Source organism: Lactuca serriola, chromosome 3 (assembly GCF_051521515.1).
Source record: "Lactuca serriola cultivar US96UC23 chromosome 3, Lser_US96UC23_V15, whole genome shotgun sequence".
NCBI classification, from domain to species: Eukaryota; Viridiplantae; Streptophyta; class Magnoliopsida; order Asterales; family Asteraceae; genus Lactuca; species Lactuca serriola.
Window position 1 is genome coordinate 19,565,622 of NC_136410.1, and position 23,682 is coordinate 19,589,303.

Here is a 23,682-nt window from a genome sequence, read left to right on the forward strand (position 1 = left end):
ATAGTAGCCTGCTAATCCTAGGAAACTCCGAATCTCGGATGAAGACTTCGGAACCTCCCATCTCATCACGGCCTCCACCTTGGTTGGGTCTACTGAAATCCCGTTCTGGTTGACGAGGTTCCCAAGAAACTGCACCTCGCGCAACCAAAAATCACATTTGGAGAACTTAGCGTACAAGCTCTCCCTCCTCACGGTCTCTAAAACCTCTCTCGGGTGCTCCTCGTGCTCCTCCTACGTCTTAGAATAAACCAAGATGTCATCAATGAAAACTATCACAGACCGATCCAGCATCGGTCTACACACGCGGTTCATGAGGTCCATGAACGCGGCAGGAGCATTGGTGAGCCCAAACGACATCACCATGAACTCATAATGGCCATAACGTGTCCGAAACCCGGTCTTCTGCACATCCTCCTCTCTGACCCTCATCTGATGATAACCTGAACGCAAGTCGATCTTGGAGAACCAAGATGCTCCCTGCAACCGATCAAAGAGGTCATCAATCCTCGAGAGTGGGTAATGGTTCTTCACCGTTAACTTATTCAGCTCCCGGTAATCTATACACATCCGATGCGACTCGTCCTTCTTCCTTACAAACAGGATCGGGGCTCCCCAGGGTGAACTGCTCGGACGAATAAATCCCTTGTCCAGCAGCTCCTGCAGCTGCGTAGACAACTCCTGCATCTCGGAAGGAGCCAACCTATAGGGTGCCCTGGCTATCGGAGCCGCACCAGGAACTAGGTCGATCCTGAACACTACCTGACGCTCCGGAGGTATTCCAGGAAGCTCTTCCAGGAACACATCAGCGTAGTCTCGCACCACTGGAACCTCGCTCACCGTCGCCTTACCCGCCTCCTGGGTGTCCATAACGTACGCGACATATCCCACGTAACCCTGCTGAAGGTAGCGCCTAGCCCTTGCTGCTGAACATACTGTGGGTCCACGCTGTGGCCTCTCGCTGTGGATCACCAACTCTCCCCCACTCGGGGTCCTGATCCGCACTAGCTGCTGTGCGCAATCTAACACCGCCCCATTAGGGCTCAACCAATCCATGCCTATAATCACTTTGTTCCCACGCAACGGAATGGGAACCAAATCCACCAAGTAGCGCTCCTCAAATAACCTCAGGACACAATCTCTGAACACCGATGAGGCCCGCACTGATCGATCATCGACAATCTCGACTTCTAAAGGGCAATCCAACATGCCTGAGGACTCAGTAAACTTCTTGCTAAGCGCAAGAGAAACAAACGATTGGGTGGCACCCGAGTCAACAACACCTGAACAGGGATACCGTTCACATGGAACGATCCTAACGCATATACACAAAGCACATATCAATATCATTACATCATGAAAATAAAATAGAGGGAAAGAATCATACCCGTCACCACATCGGGTGCGACACGTGCCTCCTCGGTAGTTAGCTGAAATGCCCGGCTCCTCACCACTGGAGCCTCTGCCTTGACCTGCCGGCCATCAGTAATCCACAGGGTAGCTGGAGCTGGCGCCTTTACTGGCGCTAATGCTGACAACTGGGGGCAATTGGCCTTCTTGTGGCCCCTCTGGTTGCAGTGGAAACACAGCAACTCAGACATCTGTATCACAGGTGCAGGGGCGGTACAATCCTTGCTAAAGTGCCCTAACTTGCCGCACTTGTAGCAGCTTGACGATCCCAACTTGCATGCTCCCTCGTGCGTCTTGCTGCATTTCCTGCAGCGGCCCCACCCCTGTTGGCCTTTCGGCCCCGCATCTGGTCCCTTGGGCTTCTTCCCCGAAGCCCCCGTAACATGCCCCTCTTCTGCCTTCCTCTTCCGGATGTGCTCCAAATCTATCTCCCTCTCCCTTGCCCTGGCAATCATAGAGTCTAGGGTAGGGCAAGCTGAAAAACTGACATGCTCCCGAATATCAGCTCGTAGCCTGTCATGATAGCGGGTCCTCCTCATATCCTCGTCACCCGCATACTGGGGCACCAGCAACGCCCTCTCCCGGAACTTGACGGTGATCTCCACCACAGTCTTCGTCGTCTGTCTCATATCTAGGAACTCCCTGGCCAGCTGCTGAAGCTTGACAGCCGGCGCAAACTCTGTGCTGAACCTGGTCATGAAGTCCGACCAGGTCATAGCCTCGACAGCCGAGGCTCCCAACGAGTCACCAACGGACTCCCACCAATCCCTAGCTTGATCTCTCAGACATCCCGCTGCAAATCTCACCTTCGACCCCTCAGGGCAGAAGCTAGTCAACTGTGCAGACTCAATGTATGCAATCCATTGCCTAGCAGCTATGGGGTCCTTCGCCCTGTGAAAATTCGGCGCACCACTGCCCCTGAAGTCCTTAAAGGACAGTGTGTGAGATCCCGATTGGCCAGATGCCATGTCGCTCCTGAATGCTCGGAGGCGATCCTCCATCAACTCAACTATCCCTTCCTTGATCGACCCGAAGATAATGGGGGTCGACTCAAGGATCCCTCTGGTGATCTCTGACGCGATGAACTCGCGTAGCCCCTCATCCACCGGCTCGGAACCTGATCCCGAACCCGATCCCTCTCGTGAACTGCCAACTGTTGGCCTCGAGCGTAGTGCCACCATTCTGAAATACGTAAATAATAATCATTAGTGATACTGATACATATGGAGGGATCACACCTACTACAAGTTCCCTGGTCTTATCTTGGCCCTCATCAGTTTGGGTACGGATCCTCTGCTTTCAGTAGTACGGGCCCATACTACCTTCTACATATATCCGTACCTTCTTCAAGGACTGCCTTGACTCCACCAGATCCTTTTCACTACTGCTGATCACTGCTATACTCATCCTAGGCTTGCCCAAGGGAAATCTCTAACTCCACCCTACTGTCCTCAGCTACTGAAGGCCTCCTTGTAATACTAATTAGCCATTACCTGAATACCATCACATGTAGTGAGGCTCAGATAATCCTTCGAGTAATAGACTCGGCTCTACGACGGTTAGACTCAGACAAGAGCTACGCAATAGGGCCAAATCCAGCACTCTAAGATTATTCAACCCTGGTCACATGTGACGTGACGTATTCACCTAATGTCTAACTCCCATCACTCAGGGTCCCACGAAGCACAAAGCAAACATCATTCAGACAAAAAGGAACAATCTCAAGCAAATCCGTCCTTATAGGGAGAAACTGAACTAGCATACAATGCTAAACTCATACTATCAGGCATAACCTAAACAGGCTATCCAACTACTGTCTACTCAATTCTAACATGTAGTTTTTCATACACTGAAGCATATAAAGCAGGCACATAAGGCATCACCCCTAGATCCTTAGTCCTATTCTAGCATGTTGATCTATTGAAATTGATAAACATAACATAAGCTTGTATGGGTACTTTGGGGAATACTTACTTGAGCTCGGCCGGTCGTGCACATCACACACTTTGTTCTTTCTTAAAACTCTTTACTTAGCCTTTTAGAAAACATTTTCTTTTTCAAAATCTTTTAATCCCTCGATTTGAGTTCAGAAACCCCCGAAGGTGTGTCCGAATCCCTCAAACCAGGGCTCTGATACCAACTTATGTAACGTCCCAAAATAAGAGCCAAAAAAAATTTCATTTTTAAAACATATACTTTGCAAAACATTAGAAATAAAACATTCACCGATCATATCATTTCATAAAATATGTCGCGTGTCTGGAAACCATTTTATAAAACATAATAATGTCAGAGTACAAATCCCCCAGGAAGATCTCATAGTGCGGAATACAAAGCATGTATGTGATGTGCCGCTACCGCTCCAGCTCCTTCCCCTTCGAAGAAGAGGTACCTGAAACCAAAACTATAAACCGTAAGCACGAAGCTTAATGAGTTCCCCCACTATACCACATACCACATAATCACATAACATACATATATTGTCAGGCATAACTGGGTGCCCGACCTACCCCATCGGTCCTCTCGACCGGATACTGACTAGCATATCTGGGTGCTGGCCTCCCCTTCGGTCCTCTCGACCGGATGCTGACTAGCATATCTGGGTGCTGGTTTCCCCTTAGGTCCTCTCGACCGAATGCTGGGGACTATTTCACCCCTACTACTACTACTACTACTACTACTACTACATAACACATATCACATAATCTATCTAGCATGGCTGGGCATGACCGCCCCTTCGACCCTATCGACTGGTAATCTGGGGACTATCTCCCCCTACTGTCACTAGCACATAACATCATATCATACTAGCACATAATCACAACACAGGTAGTAGCAACCCTAGATGAATATCACAGAGACAATCATCTATCATACAACCCCTACTGGTGGGCCGACATTGTGGTCGTAGACCCACCGCTACTGGAAGGTAACTCACCTCAAACTAGCTGCTGATCTGCGTGGGAACTGACTGCCTTCTGCTGCTGCTGCCCCGGAAATCCTTCGGCTGTAATTCCCGCAAAACACTTAGTCAAATACTGCTAACCGACCTCAGGGTAAAATGACCATCTACCCCTAACCAAGCCAAGAGTCAAGGTCAAAGTCAACTTCCAGTTGACCCGACTCGCCGAGTTGGCTCGCCAACTCGTCGAGTCCCTATCCATTCGATTGACCATAATCCCGTCTCTACTCGTCGAGTTAGGCATTGACTCGACGAGTTTTCCTTCTAAACTGATGTCCAATAGTCCTTTATCCTACTCACTGAGTTGTATGAACAGCTCGTCGAGTTCATCTTCATCTGAAGAACATTCTATGCTGAGACTCGCCGAGTTGTATGAACAACTCGCCGAGTCTGTTCTTGAGGCAAGAAGATTGCCTTGGACTCGCCGAGTCAGGGCATTGACTTGCCGAGTTCCTCCATGAGTGAGTATGGCTTCTGACTCACTGAGTCACCCCTCCATGACTCATGACCCCACACAGCAAACACGAAAAGGGGAAAACTCGGGGACTCGCGACTCGACTCGCCGAGTCCGATGAATGACTCGTCGAGTCTTTCACATGAAATTACTATATACTCGATTTTGCTTGAATCTAGCTCATTCTATACATAGATCTGAGTTCTTAGGGCTTGATTAACACGTAAAGTTTCCAACCTTACGTGTAAATAAACACCAATGAAGGTTTTAGGGCTCAAAATGCACTAAAAGAGTAGATCTAGGGCTTTCATGCAATATGGCTCCAAAAAGGCAGTAGATCCGACCTCCTGGAGCTCAATCATGCCTAGATCTAAAGGTTAATCAACTTATCATAAACCCTAATTCATAATCAAGCTTGGAAATGGCTCAAGAAGGACTTTAATGGAGCTTTAAGGGACCCTTAGCATGAAAACAGAAGGAAACTGAGTTATACCTCAAGGAATCTCTGAAATACCACCAAGATGCTTGGCCTCCTTCTTCTCTTCTTGATCTACTCTCCTTTTTCTCTCAAAATCTTCAAGAAATCACACCAAAACACTTCAATCTCACAAGGAACGAGGTTAGGACGATATAGGGAGCTCTGAGGGTGAAGGGGGCGAGCTTGGGGGCGCATATGATGGTTTAAATAGGGTGCAAACCTTTGAAATTAGGGTTTCATCAGACTGAAGGGACTCGCCGAGTCGCTAACTTAAACGTGCTCATATCCCGGCTCTACTCGGCGAGTCGGGCCTACAACTCGCCGAGTCCAAGGCTAAGAATGCAAAATAATTAGATAAATTTTTCATACCAGGAACCAGGTGCTACAACTTAAGTTTTGTATTCAAAATTATGAGGTGTCAAATGGATATCAGATATACTTTGAAAAATGTGATAAAACTAGAATAGTTGCAAGATGTGGGAAGAGGACAGAGATGAATGATTGTCCTTTCAGATTGTATGCTGGATGGATGTACAATGAAAAATCATTTCAAGTTAAAATTTTGGTTGGAGAGCATCGTTGCAGTAGGATGTTCAAATTTGGAAGTCTTGTTTCCCCTGAATGGATAGGTAGGCATTACATTACTGAAATTGCAAACACACCTAAGATGAAACTTAGGGACATGATTGCTGATATCAAACAAAGGTTGAGATGTGTAGTATCCATTGGGCAAGTCCGTAGGGCAAAAAAATGGGCCACTGAGTTGATTGAAGGAAAACTAACTGAACATTATGCTAGGGTATAGGATTATCCTGATGAATTATTAAGGTCCAACCCAAGTTCAACATGCAAAGTTAGTGTCACTGTCAATCCAGATGGGAAGAACTACTTCCACAGATTTTACATAGGTTTCAAAGCTCTAAGTGATGGATGGAAATTTGGGTGTAGATGAGTAACTGGTTTGGATGGATGCTTCCTGAAAGGACAAGTGAAGGGTGAGTTGTTGAAGCTTGAGTTGTAGGGATTGGTTGAAGCTGTAAAAGATATACTCCCAAATGTTGAGCACAGGCAATGTGCCAGGCATGTTTATGCCAATTTCAAGAAAGCATACACAGGGTTGGAGTTCAAGAAATTATTTTGGGCTGCATCAATGAGTTGTGTAGAAAGTTACTTTATGAGGCACATGGAAACCATCAAGAAGTTGAGCCCATCTGCATATGATTACTTGATGTCAAGACAACCAAAAACATGGTGTAGAGCTTATTTTGATAGGGGTTATGCGTGTGAAGCAGTTGAGAATTGAATCTCTGAGTGTTTTAACTCAATCATTGTTGATGCTAGGAAAAAACCCCTTATCACAATGCTTGAGGAGATCAGGATATATATAATGGACAGGTTTTCCCACATGACAGAGGAAAATGTTAAATGCAAATCAAATTTTTGTCCTTCTATACTTAGGAAAATGCAGTTGTTTGGGAAAAATATGATGTATGCATCAAAGAAATTTAACATTTGTTGTTTGTTTTTATTATTCTTATTTACTATACCAATTTATGTAGGTTATGGGTTGTAGTTCATAGTCAAGGACATGTTTTTTAAGCTAGAAGAGGATGTGACAACTATATGATGGACTTGGACAGCGGGGCTTGCAGTTGTAGATTATGGGATTTGTCTGGGATCCCATGTGTACATGCAAATGCAACCATTAACTACATCAATCAAACACCAGATGTATATATTGATGGGTACTTTTCAAAGGAAATTTTTAAAAAGTCTTACTCCTCTAATATCAAACCAGTGAATGTGAGTAATCTTTAGAGCCAAACTGGATTCATAAAGCCATTGCCTCCTTTGGCTAGGAGAATGTCAGGTAGGCCTACTACCAAAAGGAAGAGGCATGCTAGTGAACAAGAGGGAAGGTTTTTATCAACAAGGGTATCTGTACGAAGAACAGTAAGATGTGGGAAGTGCTTAGAGTATGGTCATAATCAAAAAAAGTTGTAAGAATGAAAAAACCAATAGTACCCTTGCCACCAAAGAAAAGAGGCAGACCAAGGAAAGATCCATTGTTAACTGAATATGATGAGTCATTAAGAGCTTCTCAATCCAGTAAGCCTCCAATGAAGAAAAACAAGTCAAAGAAATAAGCATCAAGTTCCAAGGTTTTAAAAGCATTAAGGTCCAAAAAAGAGGCTACTGAGTATGATGAATCATTAAGAGCTTCTCAATCCAGTCAGCCTCCAAAGAAGAAAAACCAGTCAAAGAAAGAAACATCAAGTTCCAAGGTTTTAAAAGCATCAAGGTCCAAAAAAGAGGCTACTTCAACTCAGAAAGAAGATGTTTCTGCAACTCAAAAAGAAGTTGTTGTTGATGGTATTCAGATTGGAGAAGGTGATGGTATTCAGAATGAGGATAATGGTGATAGTATTGAGATTGGGGATCATGGTGATGGTATTCAGATTGGGGAAGGTGATGGTATTGAGACTAGGGGTCATGGTGATGATATTCAGACTGGGGATGTTAATGATGTTATTGTTGAAGATGGTCATATTGCTGAAGAAGTTGAAGTGGTTAAGGTTGGAAAAGAAGATGTTTTGCTTCCAAGGGTTGGTTTAGATATACACAAAGTACTTGATGAAGTTGAGCAGGGGCTGGACGAAATATTAGGGGAGGGTAGTTTTCAACAACAATCAGAAACCTATGATGCTACTCAATCAGATTATGGGGGTAATGTTGAGTTTAATGATGGAAAAGATGATGGTGTCCTTGTAGATAAGGTAAAACTGGATGCTGAACAGATTGCATCGATGTTGGAATGTGACAACCCGTAAATTATTTTGTCGCTGTAACCCGTTCCCGTCAGTAAAACTCGTTTGTCTTTCAATTTTCCTGTTAACATTTTTGGATTAGGTCATTTAATTTAAGACTTTTATTATGACCTCGTGAGTATCCAAACTCGTTAGAAACACATGAAAACATCCCCAATTTTTATTTAGAAAATTTCTAGTTTCGACCACGTCGGGTTACATCGACTAAATCGGGTACGACTAAAAGCCTCGTCTAACGTCAGTATCGGGTAGATTTCCACCGAGCCTCAAATTCAGACCATATTTAAGGTTGAAAGGACCTCATTTGAAGTCTTTTTTCCTTCTCTCTCTCTACTCTCTCTCTAAAAACTCAATCTTGGATCCAAAATCACCTCTTTTAAGCCCCAAATTGGTATGTAATCCTTCCTAGTTCATAGTATAACACATTTAACTTTCAAATTCGTTATTAATGCATAAAATAGGACCAAGAACATGTGTTTACGGCCCTGGAATAGCCCTATGCCGCAAACACACATAAATGGGGTTTTTGAGCCTCAAAACCCTTCCAAACCACCTTTAGAGCTTAGATATGACTTAGGGGCTTACAAGACTGGACTTAGAACACCAAAACCTTAAAATTTGAGGGGTAAACATGAGTTTATGGCCCAAGAACATGCTTGGACCGTAAACACCCTTTCTTAGGCCGTAAACACCTTTTAAGGTGTTAAGATGCCCCTTAAACACCTCCTAAGCCTTGGAATAAAGACTAGAATCATCCTCCAATGTGTTAGGGACCTTAAACTTGATAAAAACCATCCCTTTAGGAGTTCACGGCCGTAAAACCCCCAAGGAATGGTTCCTGGGCCGTAAACTCCTTTAAGTTGGTCAAATGGTGCCCTAACATCCATCCAAGGCTTGTATATTGAGTTAGAATCACATGTGATTAATCTAGGACCACCAAAACACTTAAGGAATGGGCACTTGAGAGTTTACGGCCGTAAACTCCTAGTTTACTGCCTTAAACTCCTTAAATGGTCCATAAGTTAATCAAAACCCCTTCCAATTCCCTAGAACTAAACCTAGCATCATCCCACAAGTATTATAAGACCATTAGGCACCCAAGAACACCTCACCCATGAGTTTACGGCCGTAAACTCATGGGGACATGGTCATTGGGCCGAAAACTCCCTTAGGAGTTTACTCTTGAAGAGCAAACTCCATATCTAGGCCGTACACATCCATAGATGCCACCCGGGTCACTCCAAACACTTGTAATGAAGTGATTTCGCGTCTCGAAGTGTTTATTCATATTTGATTAGTGGTTCAGGGTCTAATTAGATACAAATGTGTATCTTTTCATATTACATAGGAACCTCGCGCGTAATCAAGCCCCGAACTGACATTTAGCATCCTAGCCCGACACATTTCTCGACCGTGAGTTCATACCCCTACACCTTTTTCCGTGTTTTTAAATGTTTTCAGGGGGGAATACAAGCAAAAGTACAAGAAATTCTTGTACTCAAACTTATTATTTCATTTGAAATGTTTTATATTCCGTATGTTTTTAACACTGGAAATCTTATTAACCAACCGTTTAACTTGTAGAGTTAGTATTCAAACTGTTTGTGAAACTTATTATTAAATGTTATATTTTATATTTCACAAATGAATGTTCACACCATTACTGTTAAAATCATAGAACTTTTGTTATGTCCTTGATAATACTCCCCCTAGATACGAGAGTGAAGAACTATTAAAACAGAATTTTTCACATTATTAATTTTTGAATTCATTAATATTAAGATTGGAGACACGCCCTTTGTAACACTTCCCCTAGATACGAGAGTGGAGGACTATCCTTGTAGCCAGAATCTCCTGGAGGGAGAGCGTGACTTGAGTGTATAGATCTATACGGGATTGACTACCCCGCACCTGGCTGCTAGCTACAGCCGAACCGAAAGGTTCAAGGGTGACAAAAGTCATAAAAGGATACTGGCCCCGTTCCGAGCCTTATCTAGTCTGTAGTATGGTTATGGAACTCGCAATCAAGATTATGAAAACTTTTCTACTTACTTATTAGTTTTATATACGTGTTAAAACTAATGTACTTTTTCAAGGATAACAGACTTTCAGGAAACTTCACACAAACACATTAAGTATGGTAGATATTTGTACATTACATTCAGATTTGATAACCAACCACAAACTTTTAAGGAAAATAAGGGTTTTTCCTGGGATAAGTGAACTGTTCTTAACTAGACCATGTAACTAACAGATAACTAAACTTTACTTTTAAGAAAATATGGGATTTTCTTGGATTCATAACTTTTACAGAAAACCAAAGGAAACTTGTTCTTCTTCAGAAACAAACCGCTTATGAACTCACCAACTTTATGTTGATTTTTAAACTGCTTGTATTCTCAGGTCCACATTAGACAGGTACCCTGCGACATTTTGGAGAAGACGGAGCGTATAGAAGACTCGTCTTAACTTTTGTTCACAACATATATATGTATAACACTTGTAACACTTTGTAATGTAATGGTTGTGTTTACTACGCTTACTATGTACATTGGTTGCGATACTACATGACGTCCTCCGCCCCAGAACGTTTCCGCCAACGGTTTCGGGGTGTGACATGGAAGCAGGATATAACATGGCAGAAATTGAAGGTATGGAAGGGGTAGAGCTGGAACTGGATGACATGCCACCTGTTGAGTTGGTAAGAAATTACTTTTTTGTAATTGTTTTTCATTATTTTTCTCCAATTTAATTTATTTATGTAATTATCAATATCAGGATATGGAAGATGTATTGCATCATCCATCTGATAATGATGATGATGCTATTATTCATGATGTTGATGGTATTGTTAATGATACTATTATTGATGATGTTGATGGTATTGTTGATGATGATATTATTGAGGTTGATGGTGGTGGTGAACAATAAGAAGGAGGTGATGATGGTCACTTGGGTGATGATGAAGGTGAACAAGAAGAAGGAGGTGATGATGAAGGTCCTGATGACGTCCCTAGATTGACAAGGTTGAGAAAACCCTCTGAAAGGATCATTTCGCAGAAGTTGAAGAAGACGATGCTTGACAAAAATGGAGGTGGTTCATCTGCTAGCAATCCAGTTAGGTTGGAGTAGTTGGTTAAGTGCTTTGGGGGTGTAGTGGGGAGGGTAAACTTTCCTTATTGATGTGCCGCTCCAGCTTGAATTTGATTTTGACGTTGTCATTTGGTGTAGAAATCTGATTTTGTTTTCATGATGTTCTTCTTAAAAAACCCAGCTTCGTCGTTTGGTAAATGGGGTTAAGAAACGGGGAGAAAAGTCTTCTACAGTTGAGGGTAAGTAGAGGGGTAACCGGTAAACCCTCTTGCAATCGGTTATTTGGCATAAACGCAAAATTTGATACAAGTATGCAGCATTAACGACACAAAAACCCATCGGAGGGTAAAACCGACTTTTTTTTTTTACAAAATTAAGGTTTTTTATGACATTATCCCAAATAATTGGGCCAAGTGTTTTTACTTATTTTGGGTTAGTCCAAAACTACTTGCCAAACTAGACCTGCACATTTGCGGTCCTAAACCAGTATTTGGTCGGTCTCGAAACAGTCCAGTCTTTTTGAAGTCAGTCTCGGAACGGTCTGGTCTTTTTTCAGACCGGTCACGTTCGGTCTTTTTCCCATCCGTCTTTTTTCGGACCGGTCTTTTTGCGAACCTGTCTTTTTTGGATCCGTCTTTTTCGGTGTCGTCTCTCGGTCTTTCCATACGCCTTTTTTGGTTCTATTTACGAGTTTTTTGTTCGGTTTCAATATTTTTCGATTCTTTTATTTTGGTTTTGAGTTTTTTCCACTAATAAATATGAGATTATCACCAAAATAATAAATTAAGAATTATTAAAAATGATAATTTAAATGTTATAAAAGAAAAAAATAAAATAAATTAGATAGTTTGTGATAAAAATTTATTTAATTAACAAAAAAATTATATATTTATAAAGTTTGGTTACAAGTCTATTTTTCCAAATCGGTCTCAAACCTGTCCGATCTTTTTTAGGATCAGTCTCCGAACTGTCCGGTCTTTTTTGGACCGGTCCGGGACGGTCTCAAGCTGGTCTTTTTTAGGACTGGTCTTTTTTGGTCCGGTCTCGGTCATTTTTTGGGTCCGGTCCGAAACCGGTCTTTTTGTGCAGGTCTACGCCAAACATGTATAAACAAAAGATTAGAAGAGTACATTAAAATTTAAAACTACCATTCATTGAATCAAATTGGTGTAAATATCATGTGAATCAATATTATTATTATTACCCGCTCCATGTTTTCCAACATTCGACAATGAATTGATTTGATATACTAATTAGTCTAGATTGATGTAGATTCTTTTTGTTTAAATAATTCTTGGTATCAAAATTTTAATCTATTAAGCGATTCCGCCGTCATATATATAGCATAGCAGAATTCTTATACTTATTTTAAAATGCATATATGAAATTTCCCCCAATTTGATGGACATAACCGTATTTATGGTCCCTATGACTGTTTCGATTTTAGAGTATTTATGGTCATTATCAGAGTCCTAAACCTTTCCAAGGTCTTCCTTGTAATTTACACAAAAAGGTGACCAGATTCACTTTTACTTAGTTACCACTTATTCCAACCTAATAACCACCGAGTTTCCCAAACCTCTATAAAAGCAACCCCTAACTCCTCCATCTTCATCATCAAATATTCTCTCTTGCTCTCCTCTATACAAAGTACAAAGTTCTCGTCAATGGCAGAGGCAATTCAGAACACCAACGTTTTCTCTTCCTCAAAGAAGAGGATGAATCCCGACGACTCAAATCAGGACGATGATATCATCGCCAAGAAACTACCAACAAAGCCGACATGGGAAGACCCTGTTATGGCGTTGGCAAATGCTCGCCATGAATTTGGTGAACACGGTGGAGTTAACATGTCCATCGAAGCCTCCGCCACCTTCACCGTCATGGAACCAGAAACACTCAGCCGCATGTTCGCCGGAGAGCTAGGACCCGATCGCGATTTCTTCATCTACAGCCGCCATTTCAACCCTACCGTCCTCAATCTTGGCCGTCAGATGGCGGCGCTGGAGGGAACAGAGGCGGCATACTGCACGTCCAGCGGCATGTCCGCCATCTCCTCGATTCTGTTGCAGCTGGTTAGCAGCGGGGAGAACATTGTAGCGTCGCAGACGCTTTACGGTGGCACCCACGCCCTTCTCACCCATTTTCTTCCAAGGTCGTCGAACATCACGACGACGTTTGTTGACATAAGGGATTTGGAGAAGACGAAAGAGGCAATCGTTGAAGGGCGCACCAAGGTTTTGTACTTTGAGTCCATGTCTAACCCAACGCTCACGGTGGCTAACATTCCAGAGCTTTCCAGGATTGCCCATGAGAAAGGTGTGATGGTGGTGGTCGACAACACTTTTGCGCCGATGGTAGTTTCTCCGGCGAGGCTCGGTGCCGACGTCGTAATCCATAGTATCTCCAAGTATATCAGCGGCGGCGCCGACATCATTGCTGGTAAGTTTGATTCATTTTTTCTCCATCGCACGCGTGTCATGATAGAAACCGCAAACAAACATCTTCATACCAACAATTCATCAAGTCAATTTACACTTTTCTTTCCTTACTATCATCTTTCCACCGATTAAAACTTCAAAGTTCATTGATTTTGTCATTTGGGTAAAGGTTAAAACTTGAAAAGAAAATAGCAGAGATTCATATGGTTCATGTGAATTGTGATTATCATTTATCAACCATTAAAGGGTATCACATGGAAATCCTCTGCCAGCTTATAACTTATCTTGTTCTTTTTGCTAGTTTTCGTCATGATATCTGATCGATCTCCACTTTTTGGTGTCTGTTTCTCTCATGAGTATGTTTATATGTTTATGGGTATGGGTATCTGCATGATTACAAACAGACAAAATAGGAATCTGTCAATCTTGATTTGATTATCATCCATGTGAGGAGTCTGTCCTTTTCCGATCAGCTTTATGGGCAAGATTCAGTAAAAAAAATATATATGAATAAAATTCAAAAAGATTCTTGCATTGGTGTCTTGGTCACATCAGGTATGGGTTGTGTTTGTATCTATTACTAGTTCTAATATCGATAACACTTATGATTACAGGGGCTGTATGTGGTCCGGCAAGTCTCCTGAACTCACTCATGGATCTTCACCAAGGAGCTTTCATGTTACTGGGTCCCACCATGAACGCGAAGGTTGCATTTGAGCTGTCGGAAAGAATCCCTCATTTGGGTCTCCGGGTAAAAGAGCACTGCCACCGGGCGTTGGTGTACGCTCAAAGGATGAAGAAGATGGGACTGAAAGTCATCTACCCAGGTCTAGAAGACCACCCTGATCACCATCTCTTGAAGTCGATCTCAAACAAAGATTATGGTTATGGCGGGATGATCTGTCTGGACATGGGAACCGAAGCTAAGGCCAACAAGCTGATGGATCTGTTGCAGAACTACACCCAGTTTGGGCTCATGGCTGTTAGTCTCGGCTACTATGAAACCCTCATGTCTTGCTCCGGTAGCAGCACAAGCAGTGAATTGAACGAAGAGGAACAGGCGCTCGCCGGAATCTCCCCTGGTTTGGTTAGGATGTCAATCGGCTACAGTGGGACCCTGGAACAAAGGTGGGCCCAGTTTGAGAAGGCACTTTCGAGACTTCAAGAACCTGGATTGTTTGGAAAGAACTAGATTTCTGATATGAATGTAAACATCTCTGTTCTAAGTTCTGACTTATGGTTTATGTTCAGCTATTATGGAAAACTTCAGTACTTGATTTTTAATGCCATTGCGTTATAAGTAGCCTCTGGCCCTGCATTTGTATATATTTTCAGCCTAAGGGTTGCTTAGTTGTAACCCATTTCTGCTTGGCTTTTATCATCAATAACATAAGTTTGTCCCTTTAACTTTTGATGTGGAAAGCCTAACAAAGCATATGTTGGTTCATTATAAATATAAGAAGTATTCGCATAAACACTCCTTTTGGAAAACAAGCCTAACAGAACTTGACAGGATATTATAAAATTTTGCCCGGGATAAACAACCATTTTGTGTAGATTAGAAAGCTGCATCGGTTGTATTTTTATGCATTAGAAAAATATACAAGACTGATATCACCACACTCCTCTCATATATATGTAAAGATTGGTATGAAAGGCAAATGCTTAAACCTTTTTACCATTAGCAAAAACATCAACATACCCATTAGCCTAATAAGTAATAAAGATAATCAACTTTATTTTCGTATACAAATTTAGTTCATTTATATATATTTTGTATCACCAATAAATGTGTTTATTGTATGTGAAAAACATCATTATCACTAATTAATGTAGGTTTCAAATCAAACATAATTTTTTTTTTCAGTAATCTTTTCCTACCAAAACAATCGATTCTAAGGTCCAAAACAAACACACAAATTGATTTTCATATTTGTGTTCGTGTTCTTATGTCTAAAGAACTCAAAAACAAGAAATTGTGCCTTTCAAGACGAAAACAAAAACCTATAAAACGATTTATCAATACAATTAATTTAACTTTTGTGTTCTTAAGTCCATAAAAACACACAAACACACTCATATCGAAAAAAATGAACTTGATGAACTCCAAATTAAATGAATACCCAAAAATTCAAATGATTTATCAACACAATCGATTTGTGTATTTTGTTCGTTAAAAACTTAAATATGGGTGTGTCGATATTCCCTATGTGCGTGTTCTGCAAAAAAAAATGATTTTCCCATATGTGTTTGTTCTTCATAAGTCATTGGTTTGTTCTTCAAAAAACGATTTCTAGAATAGATTATTCTTTAAAACGATTCCAAAAATATGTTTTTTTGTTCTTCACTCATGAACGTTTACACACATACACTCCACAATAAAAGGATCGAAGAATCTGAAATGAAATATGTTGTTTTGTTCTTCACTCATGAACGCATACACACACTAAAATTTAGATCTACATCTAGAAAAATATAGGTGTGTGTTCTTCATAAATGAAATCAAATAGACATTTAATTCCCACCAATTTCTTGTTTAATGGCAAAAAAAGTTGCCACCGAAAATCGAAAAAATATCACTAAAAGCCATCTGGACAATCAACGACACAAAAAAGCTAAAAACGCCACTAAAGGTCATTAGTGACACTTTTTGGTTGTGTCGACGACTTATCTCCTTCATCCCTTTTCAACGCCACATGCTCTCGTCACGCTCTCATCTCTCAGTATCAACAACCACCTACTAGAGATCCTCCCATGGTATTATTCGTTTTTCCACGTCCATTCTTCCCAAAAGCAACCATGCTTCACCATGTTCGCCTGTTTTAAGGCAGCATTAATGTTCATCGGTGAAACCCGAATAGGTTTAATCTCCATATGATATATAGATTTGTTCATCAGTGAAATCCCAAACATGTCAAAATTTATGCATCGGTGAAATCACAAACAACGTTGAATTCAATCAAGTTTGCATCGGAAGGGTAGTTGAATAAATGTTCTAATTTTAAAGAAGATGTTAATCTCAACTCCAACTGCTCAACTGACGGTAGTCTAACTCCACCACCCTTGGTCTCTATGATTTGTTGATATTTTGGTATTTGTTTAGGTTGATATTAAGATTTAGTTATACATAAATATTGGGTTTGTTGATCTTTCAAACTTATTTCAATTGATATGCAGATTTTGGGTTCTGTGATTTGTTGATCTTTGATACTAGTTTTAATTGATATCAAAATTTTCTTTCTTGTATCTTTGTGATTTATATACACTTTGTACAAAGTGTAATTGAGCAAAGTTAAAGATTATCCATAAGTTTTAGCCAATCTAGATAGTTTATAGCTATGAGTTTTTTGGTTTTTAAATAAAAAACATTAACTTTAAACGCCTTCTTTCAGCCATGAAATCTAGGTCACATATAATCGCTAGAGACGGCAAGGAGGGTGGTTGTTGGGTTGGGTTTTGATAAGGATCAAATAAGAAAATAATAAAATATAAAAATGTAAAAATTAGACCTGGAAAACATGTCGTGTGGAGTCGGGTTCGTGTCATGTCAAGACATTAATCGGGTTGGGAGAGCTTGACCCTAACCTGAACCATTTAATTATCATGTCATGTCATATCAACCTGTTTATTTTCGTGTCGGGTTATGTAACGATCCAATTTTCAAAAGAAAATTTTCATTTTTAATTAATCAAATCATTTCCAATAAACCACAAAATCTCAAGAACAATTGTTTCAAATTCATAACATTAACATTTTATTTCAAACATCAGAGTGTCCCATCAAATCAAATGTCGGAGAGTGCATGCGGCGCCATCAAGCCTTTCCCTTGGCCTTGGGCTCAGAAGTACCTGAAACAAATCAGCAAACTGTAAACTAATGTTTAGTGAGTTCCCCAGAGCATACCCCACACGATCCACATAATCATATAATCCATATTAGTTATAAAAGCTACATAAACCATATAAGCCATGCATACAACATATAGGGATGTCGTGGGCTCCCCCAGGGTCTTACTCCAAGATGTCATGGGCTCCCTACATGGTCTTACACCTAAGTGCCATGGGCTCCCCCATGGTCTTTAATAGGAAAGCCATGGGCTCTCCACATGGTCTTATATCCAAGTGTCATGGGCTCTCCCATGGTCTTGAATAGGAAAGCCATGGGCTCTCCACATGGTCTTACATCCAAGTGTCATGGGCTCTCTCATGGTCTTCCATACAAGTATAACATATATACAACTAGCATACCTCCTAGCACATAACCAACTAACATGCCACATAACACTACTTCAACTAGTGTACCACATATCATAGAATGGGCTGGCTTTGGTGCCTTCCACCCATTGGTATGGTGAGGAGACTCACTTCTCAAAAATGCCGAACTGATGAAATAAGATCAGATACATCCCAACACGTAGCTCCAACTCAACCGCCTACAATCATCATGTGACTAGCTTATCAAAATCCCGAAATACTAGAAATACCCTTATGGTCAAACTTGGTCAACCCTGGTCAAAGTCCATGTCAACATTCAAGGTCAACAGTCCATGTTGACCCCCAACTCGTCGAGTTCCTTTAGAGTCCAGAAAACCGAGACAACCCTAACCAATTTGCCGAGTTGTCTCATTAACTCTTCGAGTTCACTCATATCCAATAGACGGGGAAACCCGATCCGACTCATCGAGTTGCCAGAGCAACTCGTCGAGTTTTCCCCCTGTTTGCTTATTCGGATTATACATTGATTGCTGGGACTCTAGGGCTTAAATCTGAATTCTAAAGGTGTCTAGGAGGATAAAGTTTCTAACTTTATCCCCTAGAACCACTCTGTATGCTCTAAAACCCTTAACAAAGGCTAAAAGGCTCAAAATCTTAGCCATATGGTTCAAGACTTTAGGAATCGGGAATCCCTTCTTTCCAGAAGAGGTTCTAGTCCTCAAAACGTTCCAAAGATGGAGACTTTATGGACATGCATGTCCAATGCATGTCTTGAAGTCAAAATGACCAAAAAGGGAAAATATGCCCTAAAATCCATGCATGACATGCATGCTTGACCAAAAGCTAGATCTAGCCCACTATAGGACCCTTTTGCCCTAGAGATTCATAAAGTTGCAAACTTTATGAATCTCATGCATGCAATCAACAAGAATGATAGGAAATGAAGAGTAAACTCAAGATCTAGCCATACTCTAAGATAAAAATCGAATCTTGAATGCTTACAATAGTCCCCAAGATGGTCAAGCTCAAGAGTGAAGGCTTTGTTTGCTGGATCTTCTCCTTCTTCTCACTATCTTCTTCTTCTTAATCTCCATAAGTCACTCTAGCTCACAATATGAGAGAAAATGGAGATTAGGGTTTAGCACTGACGTTCTTAGGGTTTGGAGGCTAATGGAAGGTCGGCCTCAAGTTTTTAAGGAGATTATATAGGGTGCAAACCCTAAAATTTAAGGTTTTCCTTACAGTGTCTACTCATCGACTTGGGCCTTCCAACTCGTTGAGTTGGTCCTAAGTCCCGCGTCCCACAAGTGATCTCTACTCGACGAGTTGGAGCTTCCCAACTCGTCGAGTTCCAATCTAAAACCCTAAAATTCTGAAAAGAAATTGATACCTGAAACGAGCGTTACAGGTTTTGGTTAATGTAACATCTCAAAATCAAGGAATTTTTTTAAAACAAATCCAAAATCCACAAAAATCATAAAATCATAGTTTCCAAAAGTCATAAAACTAAAATCAGAGTATTCCTAAAATCATAATCTCATAAAAATCCAGGATGATGTGCACGATCAAGCCTTCACATTTCCCCTATCCTCTGAAGTATGTAACGTCCCAAAAATCCAGACCAAAAATTTAATTTTCAAATCATTCATCAAGTCATAATTATCAATTATAAACATAAGTCGTTATATCAAATCAGAGTATCATTTCAAATTATGTTCATTTTATCAGAGTAAAACATCCCAGGCTAAACATCATGGTGTGTGCGATGCAGTCATCCCGAGCTCCTCCCTCCGCTACTGGAAGTACCTGAAACCAAAACTGAAAACTGTAAGCACGAAGCTTAGTTAGTTCCCCAATCTACCACATACCATACATATAACCACATACTGGGCCCTCGCTTGCTGCATCTGGACTTGCCCGACATCGGATTCACTTCGGTATCAGGCCCCGCCTGGCATCGAGCCTTGCTCGGTATACAGATTTGTCTCTCATAGGCCCCACCCGTCTCTGGGCCTTGCCCGCTCTACGCATACAAACATATAACATACTAGCACATAAAGAAACATACTCTATTGTACTTTTGTTCTAAATCCTCGCCTAACTTGGGCCCCGCCCCTGGTCTACTACTAATGAGCAATGGAACCCCGTCCACACTCCTGCTGTTAGTGGGATACGGGCCCCCTCCCACACTCACTACTCTCGAGCCTCCCCCCTACTCTACTAATATTAAGATATGGAACCCCATCCATACTCAACTAATGATGAGATACGAGACCTCGCCCACACTCACCTCCCCACTAGGCTCATACATGTATCACAAAGACAACAAGTACAATCTAAAATGAACATATAAATCTTCCTCGGGCTTGCCCCGGCATCGGACCCTAGTTCGGAACACACTACCATATAAACATATTCCGGGCTTGCCCCGACATCGGACCTTGGTCTGGAACCTTGCAAGATTTTTAGCATTCTAACACTCCTAAGGTGTATATGCAACCCTAGAAACCTTAGATCTATGTTTTACTAAGATACATGCAAATTTGATTTTCCATGGTTCTTAACCTAACTAGCATGGCATGGGGAACTTTGAAACATAAAAGCTAGTAGAAGAACATACCTTTCTTGTTGCTTGGATTCCTTGAGAACCTTGTGAGCCTAGCACCTCAAGTGTGATGCCTCAAATGTTTCACACAACACCACAACTCTTGGAATAACTTTGAAAGAAACTCAAAATTGGCTAGCCCTCTTGTTCTACACATAGTAGTGCCAAGTTTTCTAGTCATGGGGTCCTTTTATAGTTGTGTCACAAATAGGGTTACAACATGTAAACCCTAATTGACATGGCTTTTCATATTCCATGATCCATAGGTTTATAACCTCCATGGACTATCCATGGAGCACCTTATGGGTTTTAGCTAAATTCAATAAACCATGGATCATAAGCCCACTATAAAAGAATGGATGATTTACACAATCAACACAATATATATAATTAGTCTCCTTTTGATCACCAAATTAATTCTAAATTAATTCATGATCAAAACTAATTAAATAATATTATTAATATATTAGAACTTATAATATATTAATAAACCATAAGTGTCCTTTCTCTCATGTAGTTTATCCAAGTGTTGCAAATGCCATGCAACCCAACATGGACCATGCTAACCGGGTCAAGTACATTCCAGAAATAGTTATGAACTTAGACACCTAATCCAACAGTCTCCCACTTGGATAGGTCTAATAACTATAACAACAAGAATGACTTCAGGAACCGATCAGCAATCGTAGCTCTTTCAAGGTCTCGCGGAATTGAGATGATGATGATACACCATTTAAGATAAGTGATCATATAATCCTTTGTTCTAGATATCAGTTGGACAAATACATGGAACAAAGTCTTACTTATTGTTCAGCAATTTGTTTCCCGATTTCCAATTTGTTTGACATAGAACTTAATCGAACACATCAATTTAGTTCTGACCCGGCCCGGTACATTGGTCAACACAAAATCATCGAGGGGCCAAGATATCGCTTTTAACCCAAGAAGGAACATATAAACTTCGACTCATATGCTTGTTCTACTACTTGTTGAATTATACACAAAGACACGTTTTATAACATTGAGTTACCAATGCGTTTTCGTACAATCAATGTATAACCAACTCATATTCAACAACTCATATCTCAAGGTTTGAAGACTTATATGATATGACCGTCTCACGATCACTCGAGATAAATTCCATGAAGTGATACAAGTGAGCGTGGGTTGAATCCAATACCCAGAACTTATGAGCACTTGTGAGTGTTATAGCAACTCTTGCTATGTCCAACACCTTAGACATTTACAAGTCAACTTCATGACAGTCTTGATTCATACCTACTTCCAACATATGACCGACCGTGGATGGTTTGAATAACTTAGTCATTCGGGAAGATTGACCTAGTTATTCTGGAAGTCAAAACATGCAAAGTGAAACAGAAGATTAATCGAATCCAATATGGTCTCAGAACTTATGAATATAAATAGAACACCTTTTATTTATCACCATATTGATTACCCATTATTCATTGTATAATGTTTCGGCTAATCAACTTTATACTTGAATCAAAACAATAAGCATGCCATGCTCTAAGCATGCACACTATGTTTATCCAAACAATAGTCATGCGATACACCAAGTATGCACACTATGTTTGTCCAAACATTAGTTATACCATACACCAAGTATACACATTAAGTTTGTCTATGATATTTACTTTGTGAAATAGATTGATTGAACATAATTCCAATGATTCTCATTTCACAATCCCAAATCTTTATCGTAAATGTAAGAATTCCAAGTTCCTACCATTTACCGAAATATATTAGATTTTAAACTTATATGCATTGATCCTCTAGTAATGATTATGCACAAAGTCACAAAGACTTGTTAATAGTCATTACATAGTATTCCCATAGAGATCAACTCCATGGAAACGAAGTCTCAAATTCAAAGTACATTGCTTTGAACATCCTTCTTGCATTAAGTTTACTAATCTTACACATATTTAATGGATAAATTCCACCTATGAAACATTTCCATATTCTCACTCTGACTATCATTTCTGAACAAGAGTTGCCTCTTTTCAGAATATGTCAATATGGTCCTCTCCAAAAATTTACACCATACTTCCAACTGTCCGTGAGCAACCAATCTTTGGTAAACCTTAGATTGTCCTCGACAATTGCTTAATCATTTTAGTCATATCCAATTCTAGATTTAATGGATAAATATTATAGCACATGTAATCGATCCTATACCCAAAGCATATGGGACACGATTCATGATGTCTCACATAAAGACATGATCCTTGATCAGTCTTTTGCTAAAATATTTTTTAATTTGCCATGTTTTCATAATTCGACTATGAAGAGGGATGCCGTAATCATAATCGAATTTTGAGAACGCAATATATATAGAATTTCCTTAAGTTGAGCCATTCCAACATAAAATTCATATATATATATATATATATATATATATATATATATATATATATATATATATATATATATATATCCTTGACTAAAGATGATTAAAATCTCAATCTAAGCTTTTTAGAATTGAAATGAAGTATAATTTCCTCTCCCTTAATTATAGCAAAACAACTTTTCCCAATTGAAACTTTTGTTTTCTATAATTAATATTGCTAACTTGCAACACTTATCATAATTATCATGTTCCCACTAACATGATAATTATCAGCATAACACTTATGCTCCCACTAGCTTTGACATGTACTCAGAAATCAGTTGGACTTCTAGAAATCAATACTTTATTGACTTTCTTACCAAAGTTCAGACTTCTGATACGAGATGCTTTGATAAAACTTTGTCAAAATCATACATCTTTCCTTAGATAGCACACATGTGTCTCTAAACAATTCCAGAACTATGAAAAAGGATGTCGTAATCATAACCTCAATTGTTTAGACCTTTTCCATTCCTCACAAGTCCATGTTAGTGTGCCGGTTAACCACACACACTCCACTAACAACTTTGAGAATGCAAATATCACAATTGCTATCTACTTAAAACCACTTAGTGAAAGCGTTTTCTCACCATCATTTTCATGAATCGGAGAGAAACCTTATGACACTTAGATTTTATGGTGTATGTGTTCCTATCCATGTGAATTTGTCAAAACCATAATCACAAGACAAGGTTAGTGGCAAATCCAAACTCTTATGGACTGAACTTTTGCATTCTTAACTTCTTGCCACCTGGCAGCACAAGGGCCTGTCATCGCTTCCAAGTTG

The 23,682-nt window shown here is 40.3% G+C and overlaps 1 protein-coding gene across 1 annotated transcript; it reads left to right on the forward strand.

The window, feature by feature from the left end:
* Positions 1-12,824: 12,824 nt before the first annotated feature.
* Positions 12,825-14,947, forward strand: LOC145091618 (methionine gamma-lyase-like). Its single transcript, XM_079029375.1, has 2 exons — positions 12,825-13,664; positions 14,278-14,947. Exons 1-2 carry the CDS (start codon positions 12,890-12,892, stop codon positions 14,853-14,855), a joined length of 1,353 nt encoding a protein of 450 aa, XP_078885501.1. The 5' UTR covers positions 12,825-12,889; the 3' UTR covers positions 14,856-14,947.
* Positions 14,948-23,682: the final 8,735 nt, after the last annotated feature.

Bases quoted from the DNA above. Each gene is read 5' to 3' on its own strand.
- LOC145091618 (XM_079029375.1), top strand. From the start codon at position 12,890: ATGGCAGAGGCAATTCAGAACACCAACGTTTTCTCTTCCTCAAAGAAG. The intron at 13,665-14,277 runs GTAAGTTTGATT...TTATGATTACAG, and splicing joins CGGCGCCGACATCATTGCTG to GGGCTGTATGTGGTCCGGCA.